This window comes from Eptatretus burgeri, chromosome 17 (assembly GCF_056783735.1).
Source record: "Eptatretus burgeri isolate ZD-2024b chromosome 17, Ebu_testis_v1, whole genome shotgun sequence".
In the NCBI taxonomy this organism is placed as follows: Eukaryota; Metazoa; Chordata; class Myxini; order Myxiniformes; family Myxinidae; genus Eptatretus; species Eptatretus burgeri.
The window spans coordinates 39069757-39095669 of record NC_140977.1 but is presented as its reverse complement, the minus strand read 5'-3'; the positions used below and the strand labels follow the sequence as shown (position 1 = coordinate 39095669).

Below are 25913 nucleotides of genomic sequence, written 5' to 3'. Positions count from 1 at the left end.
GATTCTTCCCCCTCCCCTCCCCCCCGAATGATGTTCTGGATACCCTTGTCTGTGTTTAGCTGTAAGTCAACCCCCGATAAACATCTGCTCTTTGTCTCTTTCCTGGCATTTTGATTGATTTTGCTTTGAAATTCTTTATTTACCTCAGCAAATAAAAAGTTTATTTATTTCATTATTAATAAATAATTATTTATCGATTTCCAACCTGTCCGAGTTTGTCCTTTCCTTCCATTGGTCTAGCATTGTCCGAACCGAGATGGACTGGGAGGTAATTGCCACAGATTTGACCAAAAAATCGTCGGCACGCACTAGCGGTTAAAACGCTCGGCCGCCCTAATTAAAATCTAATCGAGATAACATTGGTGTTTTGCCGAGGGCGCGCTCCCCGCTCAGGTAACCACGTGACCTCAAGTTAAATGGAATAATTAGACGGAGGACACTGGAACTCGTGGTTGACTGGGTGGCGTTCGTGGTGCTAAAACAACCCACCGTACCACAACGTTAATTGTGAGCGGTGGCCCCAGGTCCGGCTCTACCGAGGACAACCGGGGATTAATCCCCGAGTGACAAGCTGGTGTCTCGGTACCAATGGCCACAATATATATATATATATATATATATATATATATATATATATATATATATATATATATATATATATATATATATATATATATATATATATATATATGGAGCTGTTGAACAGCTCCCAAGATGAGAACAGCCATTTTAATAGGATTACCTTTTCTTAAAATTGAATGTAGCATTTATGTGAGGAAGCCAAAGCATTTAAGATGCTCTCAGTAAGCTACTGGTTTTGACTGTTGGTAATCAAAGCAAGTCGGCTATATATCTATCTCTCCCTGTCTGTCTGTGTCTCTGTCTGTCTGTCTGTGTCTCTGTCTGTCTGTCTGTGTCTCTGTCTGTCTGTCTGTGTCTCTGTCTGTGTCTGTGTCTGTCTGTCTGTGTCTCTGTCTGTCTGTGTCTGTGTCTCTGTCTGTCTGTGTCTGTGTCTCTGTCTGTCTCTGTCTGTCTGTCTCTGTCTGTCTGTCTGTCTCTTTGTCGTGCAGCTGAACATCTGGCTTTCTTGTTGGCCCTTGTAACAACATTCTTTGAGCCTTGGGCTCGGAGAAGCCCAATCATAAATCAGCACTGTTTTGGGATAGTTCAAAAGGGAACATCTTGCAGTAGACTGATAATATATATATATATATATATATATATATATATATATATATATATATATATATATATATATATATATATATATATATATATATATATATATATATATATATTGTGATAAAGATCTGCCTGACCAATAACAGATCTTCTTGCTTGTGAAAAGATCAATGCTTTGTCAGGCCAGGAGAGAATATTTGCTGGGGTGTTGTTACTTTCAAAGAATACGATATCTTAGAAAGGAAATATAAATCTGATGGAAGTTGGGGAAATCATGAAAACAGATGAGCAGGAAAAGTATATATAAAGTAAACCAAACTGCTTGCAGGCCAGAGTTTGACTGAGCTGGTATACTGTAGGTATTCTGTGCCTTTCTACTCTCGTGTACACTTTTGATGCGTATTAAAAGCTCTTCTCTCCGACGATTGGTGTAGTCATTGCTTGATTGCAGACCCTGATCGACATTTTGGCGTAGTTGGCAAGGGGTAAAAACAGAGCAAAAGAGGGGAACTTCTTGCTTGGTGAGACAAAAAGAGGACAGCAGCCGGCCGGCTTAAAGATAAGGTAAGAACTGCCTCTTTTTCTCGCACCGGGACATACAGGTTCGCTGCTCTTTGTGATCTGTACTTATCTTAAAAGAACGGGAAAAGAGGGAGCTTTGTGCGCATCAAAAAGAAGGGTACCCCGGGGGGTTAAATGTTAGCAGGGGGGGTTGCAGTTGATGCTTACAGGCTCATCTAAGAAATCCCTGGAGAACAGTGTCTAAAGGGGAGATTGCAAGGTACAAACCCTGGGAGGGTAATCTGAGAAATCTCCAAGAGACAAGGTATTTCTGTGGGAGATTGAGGACGTGGAAGGTGTGCAAGGGAGTGTGCGGGTTCGTGGAAAGGTGTGAAAGACACACAACCCAACCCGAGACCACCCCAGGCAAAACACTGACCAGTCCAAGAATACTCTAGAAATGATCAAGGGAAAGTGGGAAAATAAAGCTGTAACGGAAATTATGGACCTAGGTCATGTGATCAATTAGAATCATGCTATGAATGAATATAAAAGTACCCATATGCATTCCTAGAATAAGATTCGTTAAGATATGCATTTGTGAATAAGCCTGAACCAAACTTGAAGCTTGTAAGATGTGTAGGGAAGAAGCATGACAAATAAATAATGTTGGAAAAACAAAAAAGAAAAGTTGTAAGTGTTAAGATTAAAAGAATAAGTTGAGAAAACACCTTGCCCCACCCGTGCAACTTCAGTGCACAGAGCGGGGAAATCAAGAGAGAATACCAGGTAACCCATCTGAGGGTTACCTTTATCCGTCGAGGTTCTGTCCAAACCTGGAAGGTACGAGGTCGCTGGCCACGACTTTTGCCTTCCCGGTGAGGAGGTGGAGGAAAAACGCAGGCGGAAGGGAAGGTTACAGTGCAGCCAACTCAAAATCGGTAAAATATCCATTAAAAGAACAGGAATTGAGATTAGTTCTGATGTGATAATAATTGGAAATTTAATGCGAGGTGCTGAAAGAACAGCGGACGAAGCTAGGCTGCTCGTGAAAACGATGTGTGGAAATGGAAGGTGGGAGGGAATGATAACCCACAGAGGGAAGGATGCCCCATTGTGAAGTGGAGGAATGTGTGCGCCTTGCCTGAAGGGTAAAGGTGGGGGTCGTGTTCCTCTTTGAGAGTTTTTTAACGACTCAAAAACGAGTCAACGGGAAAATTTGTGGCAGATGTGCCAAAGAAAGCCTTGATTGTGATCTCCAAGTCCAGGAGTCCATACAACACAAATTAAATTGAGAATTATTTAATCGCGGTTGGAAATAAATAAAAGGTAATTTAATATAGAGTCAAATAGTTCTGAAATGTGTTTAAATTAATTTGTATACGTGAGTAATGTGTGGGTCGAACGTATGTACGCAGTTTGCTGTGGATGTGGAGATGGGGAGAGACGCGGGACCAAGGTGCGAAGTAAGGAGGGGTAGGATAAAAGGTGGGGGCGAGCTGTGTCGAAGTGCACATGCTGTGCCCAGAGGCGTGCTGTGTCTTCACTCGTCGGTGAATAAAACAATGACATCCAAGAACCAGGACAAAGACATTAGGCAAGCTGCAGAAATGTTTTTGGGGGAAATGACTAGTGGTCTTTGAACACGCGGCCATTGCGGACCTTGTCACGGAGCATTAATCCTCTGCCTGGCGCGATCAAGTTTTTTGTATGAAAGCGGACAGGGGAGCATGTTTGTTGTCCTTATATGAGCCTCGATCTGTCAGGATAAATTATTTGGATTAAAATTGACCATAAAAGCGGTTATCGTGCTGAATGTGTTGGTGCCCTGCTGTGAAGTGCGGGCTGTGCGCGATCTTTGCTTGGGAGAGTCGGGCTGCGTGAAGTTTGCCTGAACACGGGGAGAAGCTTTGGAAAAGAAATATCTTTTTTTTTAACTGAGTGAGGCACGGGAAATTATCAACACGGTTGGTTGCATCATTATTGTGAGGAGCTCGGTTTTACAATCAATTGTGGTTGGCATCTGTGGTTGAATGTACGAAGTAAGCCGTGTGTAGAGCCCTCGAAGGAGGGAGGGCTGTACGGTGTGCGAGCTGGAGCACGAAGCACGAGTGTGGTCAACATCTGGGCCGCATTGAAATCGGCCGTGCCGAGGGTGCTGTGTAAATTTTCGAAGCAGTTCATCCTGGCCTTGTAAGTTTGCAAGTACACATGTGCAAATGGACAAGACCATTGTGTGCTGGACCCTGAGTAAATTCCACAATGTGCCAACCCCCTACACTCCCCTGCACCTCCGAAGAGTGGAGGTATGGCTGCCCTTTGAGCTGTGCAGCCTCGGTTCAAATCTCAACGCAGCTCTAAAACTGCCATCCTGGTGTTTCACATGCACTGCGAGATCTGCTAACATCGGTTCGTGAACATTAAAGATCCCACGATGCTTTTTGCGAAGAGTTGGCAAGTTATTGCAGGCACCCTGAACATTAAGCTACAAAACTGCTGCTCGAACGTGCAGGGGCACAGCTGCTGTCAGGATGGGCATGGGTCGGGACTCAGTCGTCAGTTGTGTGCAGTACGTGGCGACAGATTAGTATCAATTGTCACAAGGACGTGTGCGTGCAAATGATGCAGTGTCCCTCCACCGATACACACATTGGAATAAATAATCTCACCGACCTGGGAGGAATGACAGGCTGAGTCAACCTCAGGAACCAGGGATACTGAGAGTCAGGAGTCGCCAAGAGCCACAAACAATAGACAGTGTGCTCTGACGGTTTGAAAGAGGAAATGCAAATCGTGCAAGTGAGGTGCGGAGTGTGTGTTGGGATTTACTTTAGGCTCATGTAAAAGATAATTGAGAATTTGGCAGATTTTAAAAACAATTACCATGACATGTTTTGAATGAAGAATGAGTTAAAATCGCAAATGTGGCTGTGGGCATAATTACATACACAACTCAGCCGGGCACAGAGGAAAATATTTTATTTTATTTTGGGCAGAACCAAATGCTTTGCAGAAGTGTGGTCCAAATGGATGAATGGATGATATCTGATTATGCAGTGTTTGTTGACTCACTGCTAGAGTAAAATGTGGTAATCGAAAGATGTCCGATACTGGACATAACTGTCAGGGTATGTAGTGTACACTGAGAATAACATCTTGGAAAGTGATTCTGTGCTAATTGCGGTATGCAATCTAGCCGAGGGTGAAAGCATATTCCTGATATGTGTATACTGTACAGATGACACAATGTAGGGGAACTGTGGAAATAAGAGGATATTTAATGTCGCAAAGTAGGCTAGTCAAGAATAGTTAAATCGATTATAATATATTGAGCACATATGAAGAAAAAAAAACTACAACAACGACATCCTTCCTGGCTACCTTCCACCATTGGCCTTTCCGATGAGCATACGTGCCGAGCGCCTGTGGGGGAGTTATTTGGCAACCAACGCTACCTAACTACCTGGTGCTTGCAGCAGTATCGAGTTGCGGGTTCGAGTACCATCGAGCCGGATTGTCAAGGATTGCACGAGGCAGGAAGGTCCAAGGAAGCTTCTCACCTCCAGCTCACCTTCCCTCCGAAGGGGGAGTATCAATGAAGACCCAACGGGGTCCCCTTTTTGGGGGGGGTGTGTCTGGTGGGGGCCAGTCCTTAAGCAGCACCTGTATGGGTGCTTGTGTATAAATTTCCATTTATTTTATATTCTAATGACTCTGCCCTTATGTGCTTCTTATGGGCTTCATGATGGTGCCCAGGGAGCCACTGGGTTGTCTGGACCGCCTGGAGAAGCGGGAGGCAGTGGAACTGTTGGTGGTTCAGGTCCTATCGGACCTCTGGGCCCAAGTGGTCATGATGGCATGATTGGCCCTCATGGTGATGGGAGTAGGCCAGGAGCACCTGGTAAACATGGATGGCAATGCTGGAGACAGGGGTCTGCAAGGGGAGTCTGCAACACCAGGACGCCAAGGGGCGATTGGGATAATTGCACCATCAGGATCATCTGGGTCAGTGGGTGAGCAAATGGTGGGTGCAGGTGAGCACATGCATCTGTGGTGAAGGTAGTGGTGTGAACCCATGGGTCGGTTTGGGCAGGCAGAATTCACATCTTTGTTTACGTTGAGATCTGAATTTGTTGTCTTCTGACGTCAGCATCGGTTGGTATTTTAAAAACGCGTTTTTCATATCATAGCAGCCACCGTACCTGGGAAGGCTCTCTGTGCATTGTATTGTCATAATGGTAGACAGTGGGGCTATGTACGCTCTCTGATGACGACCAACTTATGAATGGGAAAGAAGGGTGCGGTCGGTGGAATTAACTCTACTGCTCCCTCTAGCGGTCGTGCTTGCTGCTGATACCCAGCCCCCACAACAAAGTGGTTACCCAAAAGGTGTTTTGCTCGTTTTGGCTCATAAAAATGAGCTGCACGAACAAAAGGGGGATGATGTAGAAGGAGATGCTGAGAATATGGTACACTCAAGAACTTGCAGAGGTGGGAGAAAATCGAAAATTTGTAAAATCGAAAGTTTTGGAAGAAGCTATGTGTTATCAAATGTTTGTGGTGTGTGCTGCCTTTGGGCTGTTGGGTGCATCACTGGTTGGAGCATGACTGTGCTGCTGATGTGGTGTCCCTATTACCAGTGTACTGATGTTCATTTTTTTTTTGCCAGTCTTAAAGGAGTGACAGGCTGAGTTAGCCCTCTGGGGTTCGTTTAGTGGTAAATGAAAGTTGAGCTCAGGGCTCTGGGATCCTGGTCACCAATTTAAGGGCAAGGCCAAACAGTACATATAATTATTGGTAGAATGTCTGGAAAATATATGGACATATATAAATGAAGATTAACTCTTGTGACGCGAATAAATATTGTGAAAGAGTTTGACAACAGGGTGTTCGAATGGAGGAACGTCCTAAAGATGCAGTGGACTGGACTTTTTCAGGTATTATTGGTTACCCATGGAGCTGTCAAGAAAATGTAAGCCAATCATGGATTCACACATCTCATTGCAAAAGGATACAGGAAATCGAAAAGAGAAAGAATGTTACTGGAGGTTTATGACAGATGTGGCAGTGTTTGATTAGCATGTGTATAATCGTGATAATATGGACAATAACAGATAGTGAGGACATTTTGGGAATGTCATAGAGATCAGAATGTTTGGTAGGTCAATGGTAGGGGAAACAAGGAATGGGTTGTGACAGAGTGCACAGGGAAGAAAAAAGGTAAACATTGGGATCAATTGCATTGGGAAGGCGTATATGGGAAAACACTTATCAGGCCCTGATATACAATTATGCATCTCGTGTGCCACGGGATGAAGGGGACAAAGGCATTGTACGCCTGGAACAAGGCATATTGTTACATGAAGGGATAACTGGGACAAGGATAGAGATAAGGATACGAATAAATAATCTTGCAGAATCCCAGAAATCATTAAATGGTATATTTCTGTGACCTAGCGGAACACCTAAGGAAGGTAACTGCAGAGTACCATGACTATTTTAAGGAAGAAGGGTTCAGATCATGGGTAATGGAAGTGTTTGGTGAAGGGGGAACATGGATATTCCACATATTGATCGTTGGCCTTATGATATTCAGTGTTATTGTCATCATGGCATAAAAGTAATGGTGTGTGTGTGTGTGTGTGTGTGTGTGTGTGTGTGTGTGTGTGTGTGTGTGTGTGTGTGTGTGTGTGTGTGTGAGAAAATTTACCACAGTGACACAATGGTGGTGCATGAAGTTCCCCTGGACCAACCATCTCTGAAAACCCAGAAAACCCAGAAAATGAAGAACCTAGTTTAAAATTTAGTCGAGACACCGTGATGGTGGTATTATTTTTTTGGGAAATATGAAAGTACAGACACTAGTGCTTTCGGGAGTAAACACTCTGCTTAAACTCACATTGGATGAGTGTCTCGAATTGCTTGTACCAATGACGAAGATGGAAAGAAATGTTATCGAAACATTGCCTTGTTGGAAAATGTTGGGACTTTTCTTTAAAATTTTTCTTTCACTCTGGCTTGCAGTTTATAAAATTGTATTCTTTTTGTTGGTTCATAAAGAACACGATATATAGCAAAAAAATATATATTCTTACTTGTTGTTTATAAAAATTATATTCTTGTTCATAAAGAACAATAGTTATTTGAAAATATATGTATCTTTTTGTGTGTGTGAAATAATTTTTGTGTGAGTTGGTTTTTGAAAGGTAATTTTTTGCTTCCTCATGACCTATATTCAAGTCATAATTGTTGAAATCTATATTCAAGTTATAATTGTTGAAATGTATCCACTATTCTATAGAGGGGTGGGGTATGGTGGGCCGGTCGGGATGGTGGAGGGGGGGCTTTTCTATGAAGCTAGAAAGTGCGGGCGGAGCTTTCGTGACGTTATGGCCCACTTGGAGCTACTCATAAAAGTGTGCCACTTTTACCACCTTGCCGCTCCATCAAGATTCCATCTCTAAAAATTATTATAATTGTGGTGTTCCTTTTCCACTATGTTTAAGTAACAGAGGGGCAAATGTGGAGCTGTTGAACAGCTCCCAAGATGAGAACAGCCATTTTAATAGGATTACCTTTTCTTAAAATTGAATGTAGCATTTAAGTGAGGAAGCCAAAGCATTTAAGATGCTCTCAGTAAGCTACCGGTTTTGACTGTTGGTAATCAAAGCAAGTCAGCTATATCTCTATCTCTCTCTGTCTCTCTCTCTTTGTCGTGCAGCTGAACATCTGGCTTTCTTGTTGGCCCTTTTAACAACATTTTTTGAGCCTTGGGCTCGGAGAAGCCCAATCATAAATCAGCACTGTTTTGGGATAGTTCAAAAGGGAACATCTTGCAGTAGACTGAGATGATAATATATATATATATATATATATATATATATATATATATATATATATATATATATATATATATATACATATATATACATATATATATTGTGATAAAGATCTGCCTGACCAATAACAGATCTTCTTGCTTGTGAAAAGATCTATGCTTTGTCAGGCCAGGAGAGAATATTTGCTGGGGTGTTGTTACTTTCAAAGAATACGATATCTTAGAAAGGAAATATAAATCTGATGGAAGTTGGGGAAATCATGAAAAGAGATGAGCAGGATAAGTATATATAAAGTAAACCAAACTGCTTGCAGGCCAGAGTTTGACTGAGCTGGTATACTGTAGGTATTCTGTGCCTTTCTACTCTCGTGTACACTTTTGATGCGTATTAAAAGCTCTTCTCTACGACGATTGGTGTAGTCATTGCTTGATTGCAGACCCTGATCTCGACACATGTGTATATATATATATATATATATATATATATATATATATATATATATATATATATATATATATATATATATATATATATATATATATATATATATATATATATATATTAGCAGGGATACCCGTGCTCCGCACAGGAATCCCGTGGATGACGGCAGGTCTGAAGGAGTATATGTCACAGTTGATTGTAAAATTGTAGAGGCTGCCACCATTATTATTATTATTATTTTTTTTTTTCATCACCACTATAATATTATATTTTCCCCGCCATGTTTTATATGCAGAAGACTCGAGTTCAAAAATGTTAAGATTTATTGCCACATCAGATAAAAAAACCATAATGCCTCAACAATGTGAGGCTGGTTTCATGTCATCATTTGCGACTTAATTTATACGCGGGCATAACCCAGCCTGGCCCAGCGTATTTGATTTATTTACGTCTGTTATCCTGATAAAAATTATGTTATATTATGTATACGAAGTTACAACGTACCTACGCCCATAACCATTCTATAAAATATCTACATTGCCCATAACCATTTAATTATAAAACTTCATCCTTCACCCCAGAGTCATCATGAATGTTCGCATACGCGCAAGTCATCACATTTCTAAGTCGTCACTTTTTTCTCGGTCCCAATGGTGACGACTTACGCCTAGTCTACTGTGTATATATATATATATATATATATATATATATATATATATATATATATATATATATATATATATATATATATATATATATATATATATATATATATATATATATATATATATATATATATAGTCCTGACTGTATTGGAGGAAGATTCTCCCAAACCCATTTCCACAACAGAAGTAGCAGTCACGTGGTTTTTTTTTTTATTTAAGGGTGAGTGAGCATCATCGTGCTGCAAATTCATTTGGCGTGGTCTACGCGATGTTTATCGGGCTTCATTCCCGAACAAGTCACTATGGTAATGATTGACAGGTTGTTTTTTGTGAATACAAACACAAAGTCTCGGCTCATGGAATAGCTAGAACACTGAATGGACAAGGATGAAACAAAACAAAAGGAAAAGTAGAAAGAGGGAGGGGGGGGGGATACCAACATCAGGGTTGAGGGACAAAATCGAGGGAGACTTGGACCAATAAGTTATGTTGGAAAGAAAGTAGGGTAGGGGAGGACACGTGGGGTGTTTCCGATGCTCATGAACTTCCACCCAAGTGGCAGTGTCAAGGCCCCAAAATACTTGCCATAACCTTTCCTACTCATTGCGGGACGTCAAATAATTTTTGCATGGTGGGGACACGACAAACAGCCACTCGATGGTAGCTTAGAAAATAAAAGAAATACTCACATCCCGATCCAGATCAATTCGTCCTTGTCACACACGCAACCTGTCCACCAAGTTTTGTCCGAATCTGCTCATAACTTTGAGAGATATCCTGCTCACAGCCAAACAGACAGGGGTGAAAACATAACCTTAGTTCAGCTTTGGTGGCAGAGGTAGCGAGATATCCTGCGATTCCTACCTTGCACCAACATTATTGAATTTCAAATGAGAATGAATGGCCGTCTCCTCAATGCCACCAGATATCTCACATATTAATCTGGCTGTTCAACATGTACAATGTTTTATCGAGGTACAGCAGTTGGTCCCATGTGAATGCTTAAGATCGCTCAAAAATAATAATAATAAAATCTCTGCACCATTTAAACAACTATGTGATTGATGTGAATCATCTAACTTGTGCAGGTGGTCTCCGATGATTGTCAGCCCGTCCTGGTATGGCAGAATAGCCTCAGCTACCTTGTCTGGGTTTGAATGTTGGCCCGGCTATAAAAACTGTCCATCCTGGTGTTTCTCAGGCAGGGCAATTTAATGTGCCATCCCTCGGATGGACGCTGAACTAGTCATTCTGTCTGCCGGCATTAGCTGGTGGACGTTAGATCCCACGGTGCCCTTCTCGAAGAGTAGGCGAGTTATTGCTGGCACCGTGACCAAATTACAAAATCCTGCCTTGACTTACTGCAGGGAAGGCAATGGTAAGCCACCCATCATATTTCTAACCCTAACCCTTGCCCAGGACCTGCTTCGGCAACACCAATGTTCTGTAATGAATATGTTACATTGATGATGACAAAGGAAGGCCAAGAAAATGAGGGAACAAGGCTTCAAGTACTGTATAACAGTATTTTTTGATGTTAACTTTCCTTGCACAAGTCCAAAGGATGCAATTGATGGATTCAGAAGTCAGATATTAGGAGCATACCTTCCCATTTCTTCTTCTCATAGCGCTCCCGATTGTTCCTGAGCTCATTCCAATCGATACGTCGTGGAGCTGAGACAACGCCAGGATCCGCAGCCCCATCATTCCACTTCCACGACTTTGTACATCTCTCAGTAGCATCATACGCTAGAGAGACAGCATCTGATCATGATTAGGCATGTATTCACATCAGTCACATGATGCTGGCAATGGCTACACATGCCTAAGAAATGGGCCACTTAAAATCAATATGGACAGACAATTTATTTTAATTTATGAGCCCAATACTGAGGGAACTTGACCCTCATGACATGTACCTTCCATCTTTCAATTTGAATCTGCATCCACTTCCCCAAATCCATTTACCCCACCGCCAACACCACCATCCTCCCCACCCCTCCCAACCTAAGTTGAGACATCAATGCACTTGGTTCAGATATTTCACATGAAAGGGTTGGGGGGAAGAAGGGGATTGTGCACGGGGAGAACTAATCAACCGATCAATAACCTCTCGCCAACAAAACCAGAGGAGTATTCAAGATCGTTGAATAACACTATTCAACTTGGTCTTACAATCTCAGATCAGCAATGACCAAGTTTGACACCATTCCAGAAGAGTATACCTCTTATGGACACAATGTTGTGCTTCTTCTTCTTCCTGTTCTTCTGACTGCAACACAAGGCAATGAGTAGCATCAAGCTGGGAGTGCGGCTGTGCCACTGAAGCACCATTATGTCGGTTAGGGCAGGAATTTGTAATTTGTTCAGAATGCTGGCAATAACTTGCCTACTCTTCGCAAAAGGATACCGAGGGATAGTCAACGTCCACCAACTAATGCTGGCAGATGGGTCTCCCAGTTTAACGTCCATCCGAGGGACAGCATTAATGTCAAGTCAGGCCAGATGAGATCAGATCTGTGACTTGCTACAGGTACAAAGTAAACCTGGACCAACCAGTTTAATTGTCGGCGAATAAACAGTCTCCCCCACCAGGTTTCAAGGTGAGGAGGGTGTATGGATATGCACACCCAACAGGACTAAAAACAAAATCTGTCAAAATGGCAGAGGAGCTCCTCATGAGTCAACTGCCATCCATATCTGGTGCTCAACTGCGTCTACGGACGTCTTCCTGCAGTGGGTAACCTTTCTTAGGAGGTTGGTGGCAGGATTTGCACTCCAGCCACCGTAAAACTCTTCATTCCGCAAAACCCATAAACACAAGGAAGTCTGAAAAACCCACTCCATGGGAGTAACTCCAGTGCACCTGTCCTTCGCAGGGCAGCTCACCAGATGACGGAATTGGGGCAAAGCCTTTGGGAGCCCTACTCTGAGAGATTAACCTGAGGTGATCTCTAGGGGTGGGCACCTGGAATGTCCTATATGGAAGAGAAGATGATCACCTGTCTCTATCAACTGAGCTCCAGCGCTTGTACATAGTCATTGCAGCCCTCTCTGAGGTTCGGAGAAAGGATAGAGGTGAGATCATGGCAGGTGCTGACATCCACTACTGGTCTGGTCACTCTGATGGTTACCATGCCCAAGTAGTTCTGCAGCTGTCTCCAATAAGTTGACTCCCATGATAAATGAGGTAACACTGGTCAATAAGCATATCGAAACCAAGGATTCATCACTCCATGGGTGTCCTTTCCCTGGTCTCTATATATGCTCCCACTGAGGCGAGCGATCTCACAGTGAAGGATGCATTCTATGCCATGCTTGAGTCTGTGGTTGATCAGAGCCACAGATGAGATAGTCTTCTGGTCGTGGGGGATTTCAATGCATCAACTGGCACTAATAGGGATGGCTATGAGACATGCATCAGCGCACATGGATCGGGAATTGTGAACCAGAATAGCACCAAGTTCCTTGACTTGACCACAGGCTTGATGTAGCATCTCTGAAGTTGCAGCTTAAATCCAGGAGAATGGTACCATCCCATCCTAAACTGGATGATGGCAAGCTCAGGGATAAGAGGGTAGCCGAGATGTTTGCGAACAGGCTGAATGGGTATTTGGGGAGTCTTGGTGCTGTGGAGTGCCTTCAAGACTACCATCCTTGATTTTGCTGGCGGATGTCTCGGAACCCACTGTGAGGTGAAGAGGAACTTTGTCTCCCAAGGGCCACTGAATACCATTGACCAGAGTTGAGCTGTTCAGGGAGCTGTGATGTAAAACGATGTATGCTGAGGGTGGACAAGGAGGCCCATGTGCGAGGAATCCGTGAAGGAGTAGAGCATCACCTGTGGACGAGCGATTCTAAATGTGCTTACAGAGGAATTCATGCATTGTGTTCCTCCTCAGAGTGCTGCTGTTAGAGCAGAGGGTGATGGGCTCTTGATAGAGGAATCCGAAGTGAAGGTCCACTTGGCCGGTTACTTTGAGCGGCTGTACAAAGCTGACCCACCGGCTGTTGAGTTGGATGTCAGGGGTAAACTATCCCCATTGCTGACCCTCCAATCAACTATGAACTGCCTTTATTTGTGGAAACACAGGATGCAGTGAACCAGTTGAAAGGGGGGGGGGGGGTAAATCCCCAGGTATCTGTGGCATCCATACTGAACTTCAAGGCTGGTGGAAATGCTTTTCTGGTATCATTGCATGCAGTTCTGTGCTCTGTTTAGAGCACAGACATCATCCCATCTCACTGAAAAAGGGGCCTCGTTGTCCCTCTCTGGAAAGGGAAGGGCGATCGGCAAGACTACAATAATGACCGAGGGGTGATGCTGCCCTCAGCGCTGGGCAAGGTCTTTGCCACCCTCTGCTTGAGCATCAATGCCTGGAGCAGTCGGGCTTTACACCAAAGAAGTTAACGATCGATCGTAACCTTGCTCTCCGGATCCTCACCAAATGCAGACGAGAGTTTCGGCAGGGGCTGCTCACAGCCTATGTTGATCTCCACAAAGCATTTGATTCAGTGAATTGGAATGCCCTCTGGAAGACTCTCGGTCTTCGCTGGGTGCCACCAAAGTTGATGGATCTGATTTCTGAACGATACTCTGGTACAGAATTTGCTGTGAGGTGTGGCAGTTCCATCTCAGACTTATTTCCAGTTGTGACTGGAGTTCGTCAAGGGTGTGTATTGGTGCCCACACTCAACAACACTTGCATGGACTGGATTCTGGGGAAGATGTCAGAGAGATCAAGCTGCGGTGCACCGCTTGGGAATGTCAAGATCTCTGACCTTGATCTTGCAGATAATGCAGTCATCCTTGTGGAAACACTGGATGTCTTTGTAGGGGCCCTCGAGACACTGAATGAGGAATTAGAGCCACTGAGACTACGGTTTTCTTGGGTCAAAACAAAGATCCAGGCTTTCAATAATAGCCGAGATAATCTGATAACAGAATCCCACCTCCCACACGATGTCCCTGACTCCGTGTCTCTCTGGCTATTGTATCCTCCAATTTGATTAGCCCCAACCTCACTCTAGTGGCAGAGTTTCTCTTTACATCAATAACTCAAATTTCTCATGGTCCTTGTACTGATCCAACACCTCCCAAACTCCAGGAGTACCTCAGGCTGTGACTGCCCCCTCTGCTCACACTTCTTTTAACCGCTCATCCCAACTGTCTCTTCCTCATATGTGGTGATATTAATCATCACTGTTCAACTTGGCTGAGTGTTCTCACCAGGTACTTCTCTCACCAGCCATGGCACTTCAGCAAAGGACTTCTGTGACTCCATGGGACTGACTCAATATGTGAACTTTCCAACCCAGATTTTCCCCAATGGTAAATCCACCCTTCTGGACTTTGTGATGACAAACTTCACCACAAATTTGTTTGTTCATCTGAACATATCCTTGTCAGAGTCAACATCTTCAAGACAGTTGGTCACCCCATGATCTTTTCTACCCACATTGCACCCCCTCCCCAACCTCTTCTTCCAAATTTCCAGTTTTCTCTTTTGAGAGTTTCATTCTGTATCCATATTGTCTCCCCAATCACTCTTTCCTCCCCACATCCCTCATTTGTCCAGGTCTCCCTCTATCTTCTTCTTCAACTCTGTTATTGGTGTTTCTCTCTTTTTCAACTGTGCCTTTTGCACTGTTGCATCCTTATCTATCCAGTGTTCTACCTCTTCAGAGATGCCAACTTTTGGAAATCAGAATTAGGGAGGATTTGCAACCGACACCAAATAATGTGCGCAAAGCGCACATCTCGAGCGCGGAGCGCTCGACCCTTGCGACGTGGTCCAGGGCCCGCCTTAGGGCCCTGGAAGCTCTGGGGTTCTAGACGCTCTCTAGTGCCCTCTGAGCCCTATTTTGGAGCATTTAACATGTTAAGAATTCCCACTTTTTGAACAAAAAAAGGGGAAAATTGTGCACTTTTTAATGTTACATGTATGTTAATATTAGTAAGTTAGGGGCCAATCAAAGATTAACAAAAAGCACAAAAGAAGCAATATTTTTCTTACCTTACTGGCTGGTACTACTGCTGCTTGCTTTTTCCATGGCAGCTTTGCTGAGTGACAGCTGTGTGGCTCTTTTAGCCCTTCTGATTATGTCTTTGCTGTATTCTCTCTGGTAGCAAGGGGTGCTATGAGCTAGTTTTTCAATTAAGAGAGCTTCCAGGGTTTTGACACTCAAATTGGGACGAAATTCAGTCTGATTCTTCCGTACAAGACTGAGTGCCCGCTCACATGATGCGTTCGAATGAGGAATGACCAAGATTCCCTTCATCACTTTGCTCAAATTAGGATACTTCTTGGCACCAGTGCAGGCATCTGTGAGCTGTGAAATCCGACGCCACTGCTCATCCACTCTCACTGTCTCAGTAGCAATTGTAGCTATGGAGGCGTCTGCCTGGTAGTGAGCGAATTCACTCTCAAGACTGTCTATGTCACTATCACCGCCACTGAACAGACAGGGGAATTTCTTGATGAAAAACTCCACACAGCAAACCCCACTTCTTGGTGTAGCTTAACATCCAGCACCTGAGCATGCTTGGCTAATTCATCATCTCGCGGCCAGGTTTTGAAGATGTAATTGCAGGCTTTCACATAATATGAGCGAACTGCACTGAAGAAACCTTGGATGTCTGACTCACTCAGAGTGAAGGTGGATTTCTTGAGACTCCTTTGTTCCCTTATATACAGTTTGGCATCGTTCCCAATCATGAGGTCCTCATCATTCTTCTGATGATTTCTGTCAGAAAAGGGTACATTTACCAGAGCAACCGATGACACCGATGGTTTCAAAAACCGTACGAAGATATCTTTCAGAAGACCATTCAATTCTCCGTGCAGGAGATGAATACAGGGTTTGTCTCTTTGGAGCAGAAGATTCCCCTTCTCAAAAAGCTTGTTAGCATATCGAAGGAAGAAACAATAGAGTTTTGTTTGTGGAGACAAGAACATCCTGTTGACACGTTTTTCTCTAGATTCCTGCACAGTGTTTGAGGAAGATGCGCTTTTAGTTGTAGAACTCGTAGTACACTTAGCCGCAGGGCGATCACACTTGCGTTTACTGCCAGCAGAAGAGGTCAGACTCGTAGTACCAGATCCAATTTTACGTTTGAGGAGAGAGCTTGAGGTAGGTGCAGCCAAGGAAGAAGACCTCTGATTCGAAGGTTTTGCTGAGCTTCTATCAAGTGATTTGGCAAAAGCAGAACTTAACTTGGGTCCTTCTTTGCCTGTAGATGGGACTATCACAGTCTTTCTCGACTCTGAAGGAATCTGCTTTGTAGATGAACGTGATGAAGGGCCGGTGATGCTACCTGCTCTCAGCATTGGTTTTGGTGCTGTCCCTGCTGTCTTCTTCGCAGCAGATACTGCAGTGGTAGTGGTGAATGCTGCTCCACTAGTGCTTGATCCTGCAGTGCCAGTACTGGCACTGTGCAAGTACTTCTTTGAAGAAGAGGCGAAGTGGCTCCCACTGTTCAATCAGCCTGTCTAGGCACTGACCAAGGGACAGCCACCTTGTTGCGACATGCTTCAGAATCTTGTGTGTCGGGGCATCACAGAGTTCTTGCAGTGCTTTCACTCCTTTGACGCGTTTACTACTTTTGTCCAAGTAGTAGTAAATATCGATGAGAAAGTCATCTAATTCAATGGGTAAGGCCTGAGCCGCCTTCTTGGCCGTATTGTGCATCATATGGCAAGGGCATCCCATGATGTAGCACTCTGGATTTTGTTTGTGGATATAAGCAGCGACTCCTTTGTGCTTGCCCACCATGACAGAGGCATTATCAGCACAAAAGGAAACACAATTTCCCCACGGAATTTTCCTGTCACTGAACTCATGATCAAGCAGTTTGAAAATGTTTTCTCCAGTGGAATCTTGTTTGCACGCAGGCAAACTTAGCAAACCTTGCTTCACAATCCCAGCACTGTTGTCATAGTACGAAATCAGGACAGGATATAGCTGGGCCTCACCACTGTCATTGCTACCGTCTGTAGCTAGGCTAAATGGAGCTAGTCTCGCAATATCAGCAATAGATGAAGCAGTAACATTTGACAACTCACCAATTATTGCTGAAGTTTTTGTTCTTGCACATCCATACTTTGAAGCAACTTTTGAATCTGGAAACATCTTTTGAAATAGAGGTCCAGCATGATCTGAGACTGATATGGGCAAGTTATGTTCCACAATAAATCCACTAAAGAGAAGTTCCGCTCGGGTAACATCCTCTTCCTCGCTTGTCCCTTGTTTGGTGAAATAATTCAGAAGTGTACCGGTACTCGTGCTCGAAGATCTCTCCTTTGCAATGTCTGTGTGCCGTTTGCTTCCAACGTGCTTCCGAATATCATTGCGACCTCCGTGCTCAACTGAAATATCAACGCTGCATACTGTACAATACGCATGATGAATTCCTCTTTCAGACTTTCGAATACACGGGTATTGGAGACTGTATTCGGTCTTGTACTTCTGAGACCATTTCTTGGTCTTCGTAAGCTTCTTTTCTGCCATTTCGTAATCAACATCGAGGGCTTGAAGCATCGGTAACTTCGAAGTCGATGTTCCACAGCTGCAGCGCGACTCGTAGAACTCTAGCGGCTGTTAAACACCGCACGGTGGTCGCGACCGCCGGGCTGGTACGGGGCCCAGCTGCATGCAGTGAGCGTATCGCATGCATATACACTGTGCATACATACCGCATGCACTGTATTGCACACATACCGCATGCATTAAATCTCAGTGCATGATCGCATAAGCGAGATCCAGACCCAATGTTTCGCTGCTCCTCATTTGAATTTGCAATTTTTTACGTACAATTTGGTAGCAGCGAACGTTATGGAGTTACCACATGCTATACGTAGCAGACGATGCTTTTCATTCAATTCTCATACTAGTACATTCTGATTAGTGAACAGTGCAAAAATATCAAAATTTCGGGAGGATAAGGATAGTGATCGTAAAGGCGGGAGTTTGGGTGAATTTTCGGAAGCCTCCCGATGAAATCGGGAGGGTTGGCATCTGTGCCTCTTCCATGAGCCTCAACTAAATACAAAAATAAAACGAGAACAGCACTCAGCCGGATTATGGATCCGGACCTAAAGCAAAACCTGATTGGCTTGTTCTTGGCACCTGAAGAACGTATCCATCAAGTGAAGATTTGTCATTAAAAAAAAAACCAGAGAGTTGGTGTCAAAGCCACCCAATGCTCACCTGTTTATGAATTTGTCGGTTTAAAAGACTAGTCTAATAATATTTTTTATAAAGCATTGCAGTGAAGTCTGATCCAAATAATTTTAAAGCAATATATGTATTTGTATATTGTAATCAGTGAACAAAAAAACCAGCATAAAACAGATAAAACAGTGGTAGATAAAAACATTAGAAAGGAAATAACTTGCACCAAAAACTTTAACATTTTCACGCTCACGCTGATGCTGACGCTGACGCTCACGCCGGGGGTATCGCTATGGTTAACTGGAACTCATGGTTAACTGAGTGGCGTTCGTGGTTCTAACGCAACTCACCGTACCACAAAGTTAATTGTGAGCGGTGGCCCCAGGTCCAGCTCTTCAGAGGACAAACGGGAATTAAACCCCCTTATAATACACTCGGTACCCGTGGCCGTAACAACATATATATATATATATATATATATATATATATATATATATATATATATATATATATATATATATATATATACATATATATATATATATATATATATATATATATATATATACATATATACACATATATATATATATATATATATATATATATACATATATACACATATATATACATATATACACATATATATATATATATATATACACATATATATATATATATATATATATATATATATATATATATATATATATATATATATATATATATATATATATATATATATATATATATATATATACACGTCTATGTTTTTGGACCCTATCACTCAATGGTGAAGAATCACTTCAAAAATTCTCGTAGCCAGATTTGGTTCTTCACCAAAATCGAATCAATTTTTTCTCATCACACAACCAACCTGTCCCTCAAGTCTCATCCCAATCCGTCCACAATTTCTTGAGATATCCTGCTCATAGACAAATGGACAGACAGACGGGTGAAAACAACCTCCGTCCACCTTCGTTGGCAGAAGTAATAAAATAAGTTCAAAGATGTAAACAAAAGGAAAAATTGTGAACAAAATGACAGCTCATTGCCCCTGGTATTTGGCCCAAAGCCCATTGCTGCAGGTCAAATGCAACAAAACACAAGCAGAAATCCCAACTACTCTCCAGGCAGATTACAAATGGAGAGCCTACAATTCAACATGACAATGATTACAAAATAAAACTTGACACGAATATGTCAATAGAATATAAATCTGCCAAAGGATGTGACCTTTGAGCCGAAAATAGAATCACTTCATCTTGACATCAGGACACCTTTGTACCACCAAGTTCGGTTAAAAATAGTAAATACATAAAAATAAATAAAAACCCTTCAGCGGTTCATAAATTATCACAATAAAATAATCATGCACGAGGGGAGGACGGAGGATCGAACCCAAAAACACAATGCCTCCGGCACCTTTGCCAGTGTTGGCATAAGAATGGCAAGGCTAACACAGGTGTCACGAGTACCTTGCAGATGCATCTTGCTCTGAAATTCTGCTGTAATTTCCTGGATGAGACGTGCAGCCATTTCCTGAGATTGCTTGCTGCCAAATAGCTTCACATTATCAGAACCCTCAGTCCGACTCACCTGCATACATGGTTGTTCAAAGTTTTAAAAAATATAAAAAATTAAAGAAAGAACACACTGAGCACATTTCTCATGAAGAACATATTTGATAATCTTCTAAGTGAAAATTTTAACATACACAGATATTTGGCAGTTGAAAGAAGGAAAATAATAATAATAATAATAATAATAATAATAATAATAATAATAATAATAATAATAAAAAAGTCTTGCAAATTCATAAATCTATTGATAGAAATTTTATTTCCACAAAGAGGATTAAGTTTTTAAAAAGTGAAAAACTTGGAAAGATATTACAAGAATGACAATTCAGAGAGCATGGAAAAATTAGGAGAACAGACAAATTAGAAGACCATCTACTATTTCAGTCCTCCATCGTTCCTGATCGCACGTGATGTTCCAGCAAACCCCTCATTGATAAACTCCCAATATCCAGGCTTGCTGCTCAACTCCACTCTTTTGCTACCCTCTTTCCCAATTTTGGAAACACCTTCCTCAATCTGTTCAAACACTCTTCCATTTTGGGCTTCAAGTTGACAATACAACTTCAGTCGAGGTCACCAAATTCCATACTCAACCTTTTCTACCCTCGTTAACCCTCCACTTGTACTTGCACAGTTCCTTCTGTTCATCAACCCCTGTGATTATTGTTCCCAATGCCCCAGTGCATAGCCTTCTACCCCATCAGCTGGCTCTTCCACAACTCTTGAAGTAAGAAAACTAAAAGGAATTCAAATTGAACTCGAACAGCAATCGATAGAGCGCATACCTCGGCAAGACTGAACAGTTTACATTTTATATCCCACTGATGGGTCGGATCTGGATCTGGACCTGAATCAAAATTGAATCGGCTTGTTCTTTTCAAATACCCAAATCATTCCACCTAGTTTTGTCATAATCCATCCACAACCTTAAAATATTGAGCTATATATCGTTTTTGGCCCAAAATATTGAGCTATACATCATCTTTCAGTGGTGAAGAATTACTTCATTAAAATGTTTTTATATCTGTATCCAGATCTTCACCAAAATCGAATCAATTTGTCTGTCACAAACCCAACTTGTACAAAAAGATTTATCTAAATCCATCCACAACGTAATGAAATATCATGCTCTGTATTGCTTTTGGCACTATCTCTCAAAGGTGAAGAATCATTTAAAATCATTGTATCCGGATCCTGATCTTGACCAAAATATAATCACTTCATCCTTTTCACACCCCCAACTGGCCCACAAAGTTTTGTCCAAATCCGTCCCTAACTTTTTGAGATATCCTGCCCAGAGACAGACAGAGCTGAAAACATAAAAGCTCCACCCACCTTCAGTTGTGAAGGTAATAAACTATAAAATCAACCAATTTTGATGGAAAAAATAAAATAAAACAAACAGGAGGAAAGGGCAAAATTGCCCTTTTTGCACACATAATAAATTAGATAGTATACATAGACAACTTACCCACACAGTTTTGAGAAAGTCAAGCAAGATTAGATCTGTGACTTGCTCAAGGTACCATGTTAACCTGCACTAACCTGTTTCATGGTCGGGTTGTTGGCAACTAAACCGTCTCTCATATCAGATTTTCGAGTGAGAAGGGTGTGTAGATATGGACACCCAGCAGGATTGAAAACAAAACCTGTCAAACGGTGGAGGAGCTCCTTGTGAGCCAACGGCCATCCATATCTAGTGCCCAACTGTGTCTGCGGACGCCGTCCTGCAGTTGGGTTACTTTCTTGAGGAGGTTGGTGGCAGGATTTGTACTCCGGCCACCATAAAACACTTCATTCTGCAAAACCCAAAATGCAAAGAAAAGTGAAAACCCACTACGTGGGAGTACCTCCTCTCTGCTGCTACCCTTCGCAGGGCAGCTCACCGGATGACAGGATTGGGGCAAAGCCTTCAGGACCCCCATTCCTTGATGATGAGAGGAAAAGTACTGGGTAAACTTCCTGGATCAGATTGTGGCGGAGTAGTGCTGAGGTGCCATCCACGAGAGAGCGGTCTCCTTGGGTTAACCTGAGGCGGTCCCTTCGGGTGGGTGCCTGGAATGTCGCATCTCGAAGAGAGGATGATCACCTGTCTCTGTTATCATCTGAGCTCAAACGTTTGAACATCGGTATTGCAGCACTCTGAGGTTCGCCGACCTGATAGTGGCGAGATCATGGTGGGTGGTTTCACCTGCTATTGGTCTGGTCGCTCTGATGGTTAGCATGCCCAAGGAGTCGATGTCGCTGTGTCCAATAAGCTGACAACAATAATAATTGAGGTAATACTGGTCAATGAGCGTATTATGAGAAAGGATTCACTCCTTGGGTGTCATTTCCTCTGTATATACTTCCAATGAGGCGGGAAATCTCACCGTGAAGAACTCATTCTGTCATGCTTGAGTCTGTGGTTGATCAGTGCCCCAGCGAGATACTCTTATAGTCTTGGGAGATTTCAATGCATTGACTGGAACTGATAGGGATGGTTATAAGACATGTGTTGGTCCCCATGGGTCTGAAACTGTAAACCAGAATGGCGAAGTTCCTTGACTTTGCAAGAAGTCATGGACTTAGGGTGGCTGGTTCATGCTTTCAGCACACACAGGCTCATCAGTGATCTTGGAACTCCAACGATGGTGGTGTAGCAAAGGAGATTGAGCATGTGCTCGTTAATGGTCACTGGAGGATGATCCAGAACTGCAGGGTCTACCAGAGTGCTCAGTTCCTCAATAGTGACCACAGGCTGGTTGTAGCAACTGAAGTTGCAGCTTAAATTTGGGAGAATGGTACCATCCCATCCGAGGCTGGATGAAGGCAAGCTCAAGGATGAGGGGGTAGCTGAGGAGTTTGTGAACAGGCTGAGTGGGGATTTGGGGTGTGTGGGTGATTTGGGGACTCCTGAAGAGTTGTGGAGTGCCTTAAAGCCCACCATCCTTGATGTTGCTGGTGGATGTCTTGGAACAAAGCGTAAGGCAAAGAAGAATTTCTCTCAAGGGACACTGGATACCATTGACCAGAATTGTAGGGCAGGCTTAATGGCAGTGCTGAGCTGTTCGGGGAGTTGAGGCGTAAAACAGAATATGCGCCGAGAGTGGACAAGGAGACCTAGATGCGAGGCATCTGAGAGGGGGTAGAGCATCACGTGTGGTCAAGCGATTCTCATCCTGCTTTCAGGGGAATTTGTGCATTGCTTTCATCCAAGCCCATCCTTCAGTGTACTGCAGTTAGAGCAGATGGTGGTAGGCTCTTGACAGAGGAGTTCTTCACTGGATCATGGGGTGGTCGGCTCTTGACAGTTTTCAGCACTTGTATGGACTGGTTTCTGGGGAGGATGTCGGAGATCAAGCTTTGGTGCATCATTTAGGAATATCAAGATCTCTGACCTTTATTTCGCAGATAATGCAGTCATCTTTGCAGAGATTGAATATCCTTTGGGGGCCCTCAAGGGGCTGAATGAGGAGTCGGAGTCGGAGCCGCTGGGATTACAGGTTTCCTGGGTCAAAACTAAAATCCAGGCTTTCAATGACATCTTCGATGCTGCTATCTTGTCTGTACCCGTTTGTGGTGAGTATGTTGAGGTCACAGAGAGATTCACTTAACTTGACAGCGATATCCATGTCTCTGCTGGCGGCTGAGCCAGAGGTCAGTAGACATCTGGGTCAGGCCCGGGGAGTCATGGATTCACTGGATCATGGGGTGTGGCGCTGTTGGTACGTGTACAGGACGACGAAAGCCCGAATCTTCAGGTCCTTGGTGCTTCCAGTCTTGCTCTATGGATGTGAGACTTTGACTCTGACCAGGGATCTGAGACGGACACTTTATTCCTTTGGTGCCAGGTCTCTTCAGAGAATCCTTGGCAATCGCTGGTCAGATTGTGCCTAATGAGCGGTTGCTCAGATAGACTCAAATGAGATTTGTCACCTGCATAGTCCGTGAATGTCAGCTGCAGCTGTATGGACATGCGGCTCATTTTCTTGATGCTGATCCTGCTCACCAGATTCTCTCAGTGAGGGAGCTTCGCGAGTGGAGGAGGCCAATGGGCCGACCGCGTGTCTTGTGGTTGCAGCAGGTTGATCAGCATCTCAAGGAGATGGGGATGGGCCAGCCATCTGCCTGGAGGATGGCCAGCCAGAGGCCCCTGGAGTATCGGCGGAAAGTGGATGCAGCGACGCGCTGCTCTGGCGCATGCTCCCACACCTGACCTGACCTTGAGAAGGACTTGGTGAGAGCCAACTCTTCAGGCAGCAAATGTGTAATTGCATCTCTCTACATTTCTGAGGTAAATGTGGACAAATTATACTTTGACAAGTCTGCTCTGGAGTACATTCATAAGCCTTCACGAAGTAGCGTTTATTCCCGTTCATGGGTTTTCATAACTACCAAGGCTGAAAAAGCAGAAGACATCGCTAAAGTATAAATCGGGAGATCGTCAAAACACCAAATTATACATAGTCTTCTTGTTTTGTTTTTTTTTCCACCAGCCAAGCACGATAAAGGCTGAAGCAATTACAATGATACGAATTTTGAATCGTTTTTGATGTACACCCTGAAAATGAAGACACATACATACGCACGTACGTGACCGATTGCTTAACCCCGGTCTTCGCTTTGTGAGCACAGGTTAACAAATGCCCAGCAAATGAAGGTTGCAATGATGGATAGGATTGCTATGGTCATGACCAGATCAAAATGTTTTAGCAACTGTACAGTTACAAAATTGGTCAGCAAAGATGTTAGACATAGTGTGGGTATGTGCATGGATGGAAGAACACCATGAAAATAAATTTTTTGTTTCTTCAAAATTGGGAATATGGAATCAGGAAACGCAACCACCCACACCCATACCCGCTCAAAGCTTCATACGTGTCCTCCCTTTTTTCCTCCCAAGGCACCCCACCCAATCGATGCTTCCATTCACCCCACCCCCTTAACTCAACCTCAAAAACACCCCCCCTCCAGTCAAACCTTCAACCGCACCCTACACACTCGATCTCATTCTTCCCTCCAGGTCTTCAAGCCAGCTGGTAACAAAGACATCTCAGATCGTCCCCAATCAAAAACCATGATCTTTTCCATACTCGTTACCAACCCCTCCTCCTCCCAAATTCCCAGTTTTCCCTCTGTATCCATTTTACCCACCCCATGCATCTTTTCCTGCCCCTCCCCCACCCACCCCCCATTACTTGTCGGTCTCACCCAGTCTTGGCCTTTAGTTGTGCTGATGGTGTTTCCTCTCTCTGCAATTCCTTTTGGCCTGTTGCGTCCCGATCTGTTCAGTGAACTAATACTAGCTCTTCCACAACCCTCGACTCAGTATACAAAAAGAAGAGTGACAAAATTAATAAATAAATAAAACCTCAGCAAAAAAACATCTCATAATCGGTATTAAACAATCCCATATGAGGTGCTCCTCACTTGTATTCTGGCTCCACTTGTTTGTTCCAGTTCCCGAATTTTCGCTCCATGTCGCCCTGCCTCACAAACACACTTCATTTGAGCAGATTAAACAGATTATATATTAACACAAGTAC

General features: G+C 43.3%; 1 protein-coding gene and 1 long non-coding RNA gene across 3 annotated transcripts in view; one reads left to right on the top strand and one right to left on the bottom strand.

Moving 5' to 3' along the window:
• Nucleotides 1–25913, bottom strand: part of LOC147009820 (putative ATP-dependent RNA helicase DDX43) — a 133959-nt gene that overhangs the window by 97335 nt on the left and 10711 nt on the right. The window contains exons 2-4 of one of the 2 annotated variants that reach the window (XM_085860765.1): nt 25798–25853; nt 20281–20401; nt 11234–11377 (exon numbers count right to left, since the gene is read on the bottom strand). In XM_085860765.1, the coding sequence (XP_085716891.1) occupies nt 11234–11377; nt 20281–20401; nt 25798–25853 (321 nt within the window). Of the gene's footprint in view, nt 1–11233; nt 11378–20280; nt 20402–25578; nt 25717–25797; nt 25854–25913 lie in introns of those variants that run through there. The other variant, XM_085860766.1, reaches the window with a different exon arrangement.
• Nucleotides 1277–8929, top strand: LOC147009821 (uncharacterized). Its single transcript, XR_015052728.1, has 2 exons — nt 1277–6174; nt 7399–8929. It is a non-coding gene; the product is annotated as an uncharacterized LOC147009821 (long non-coding RNA).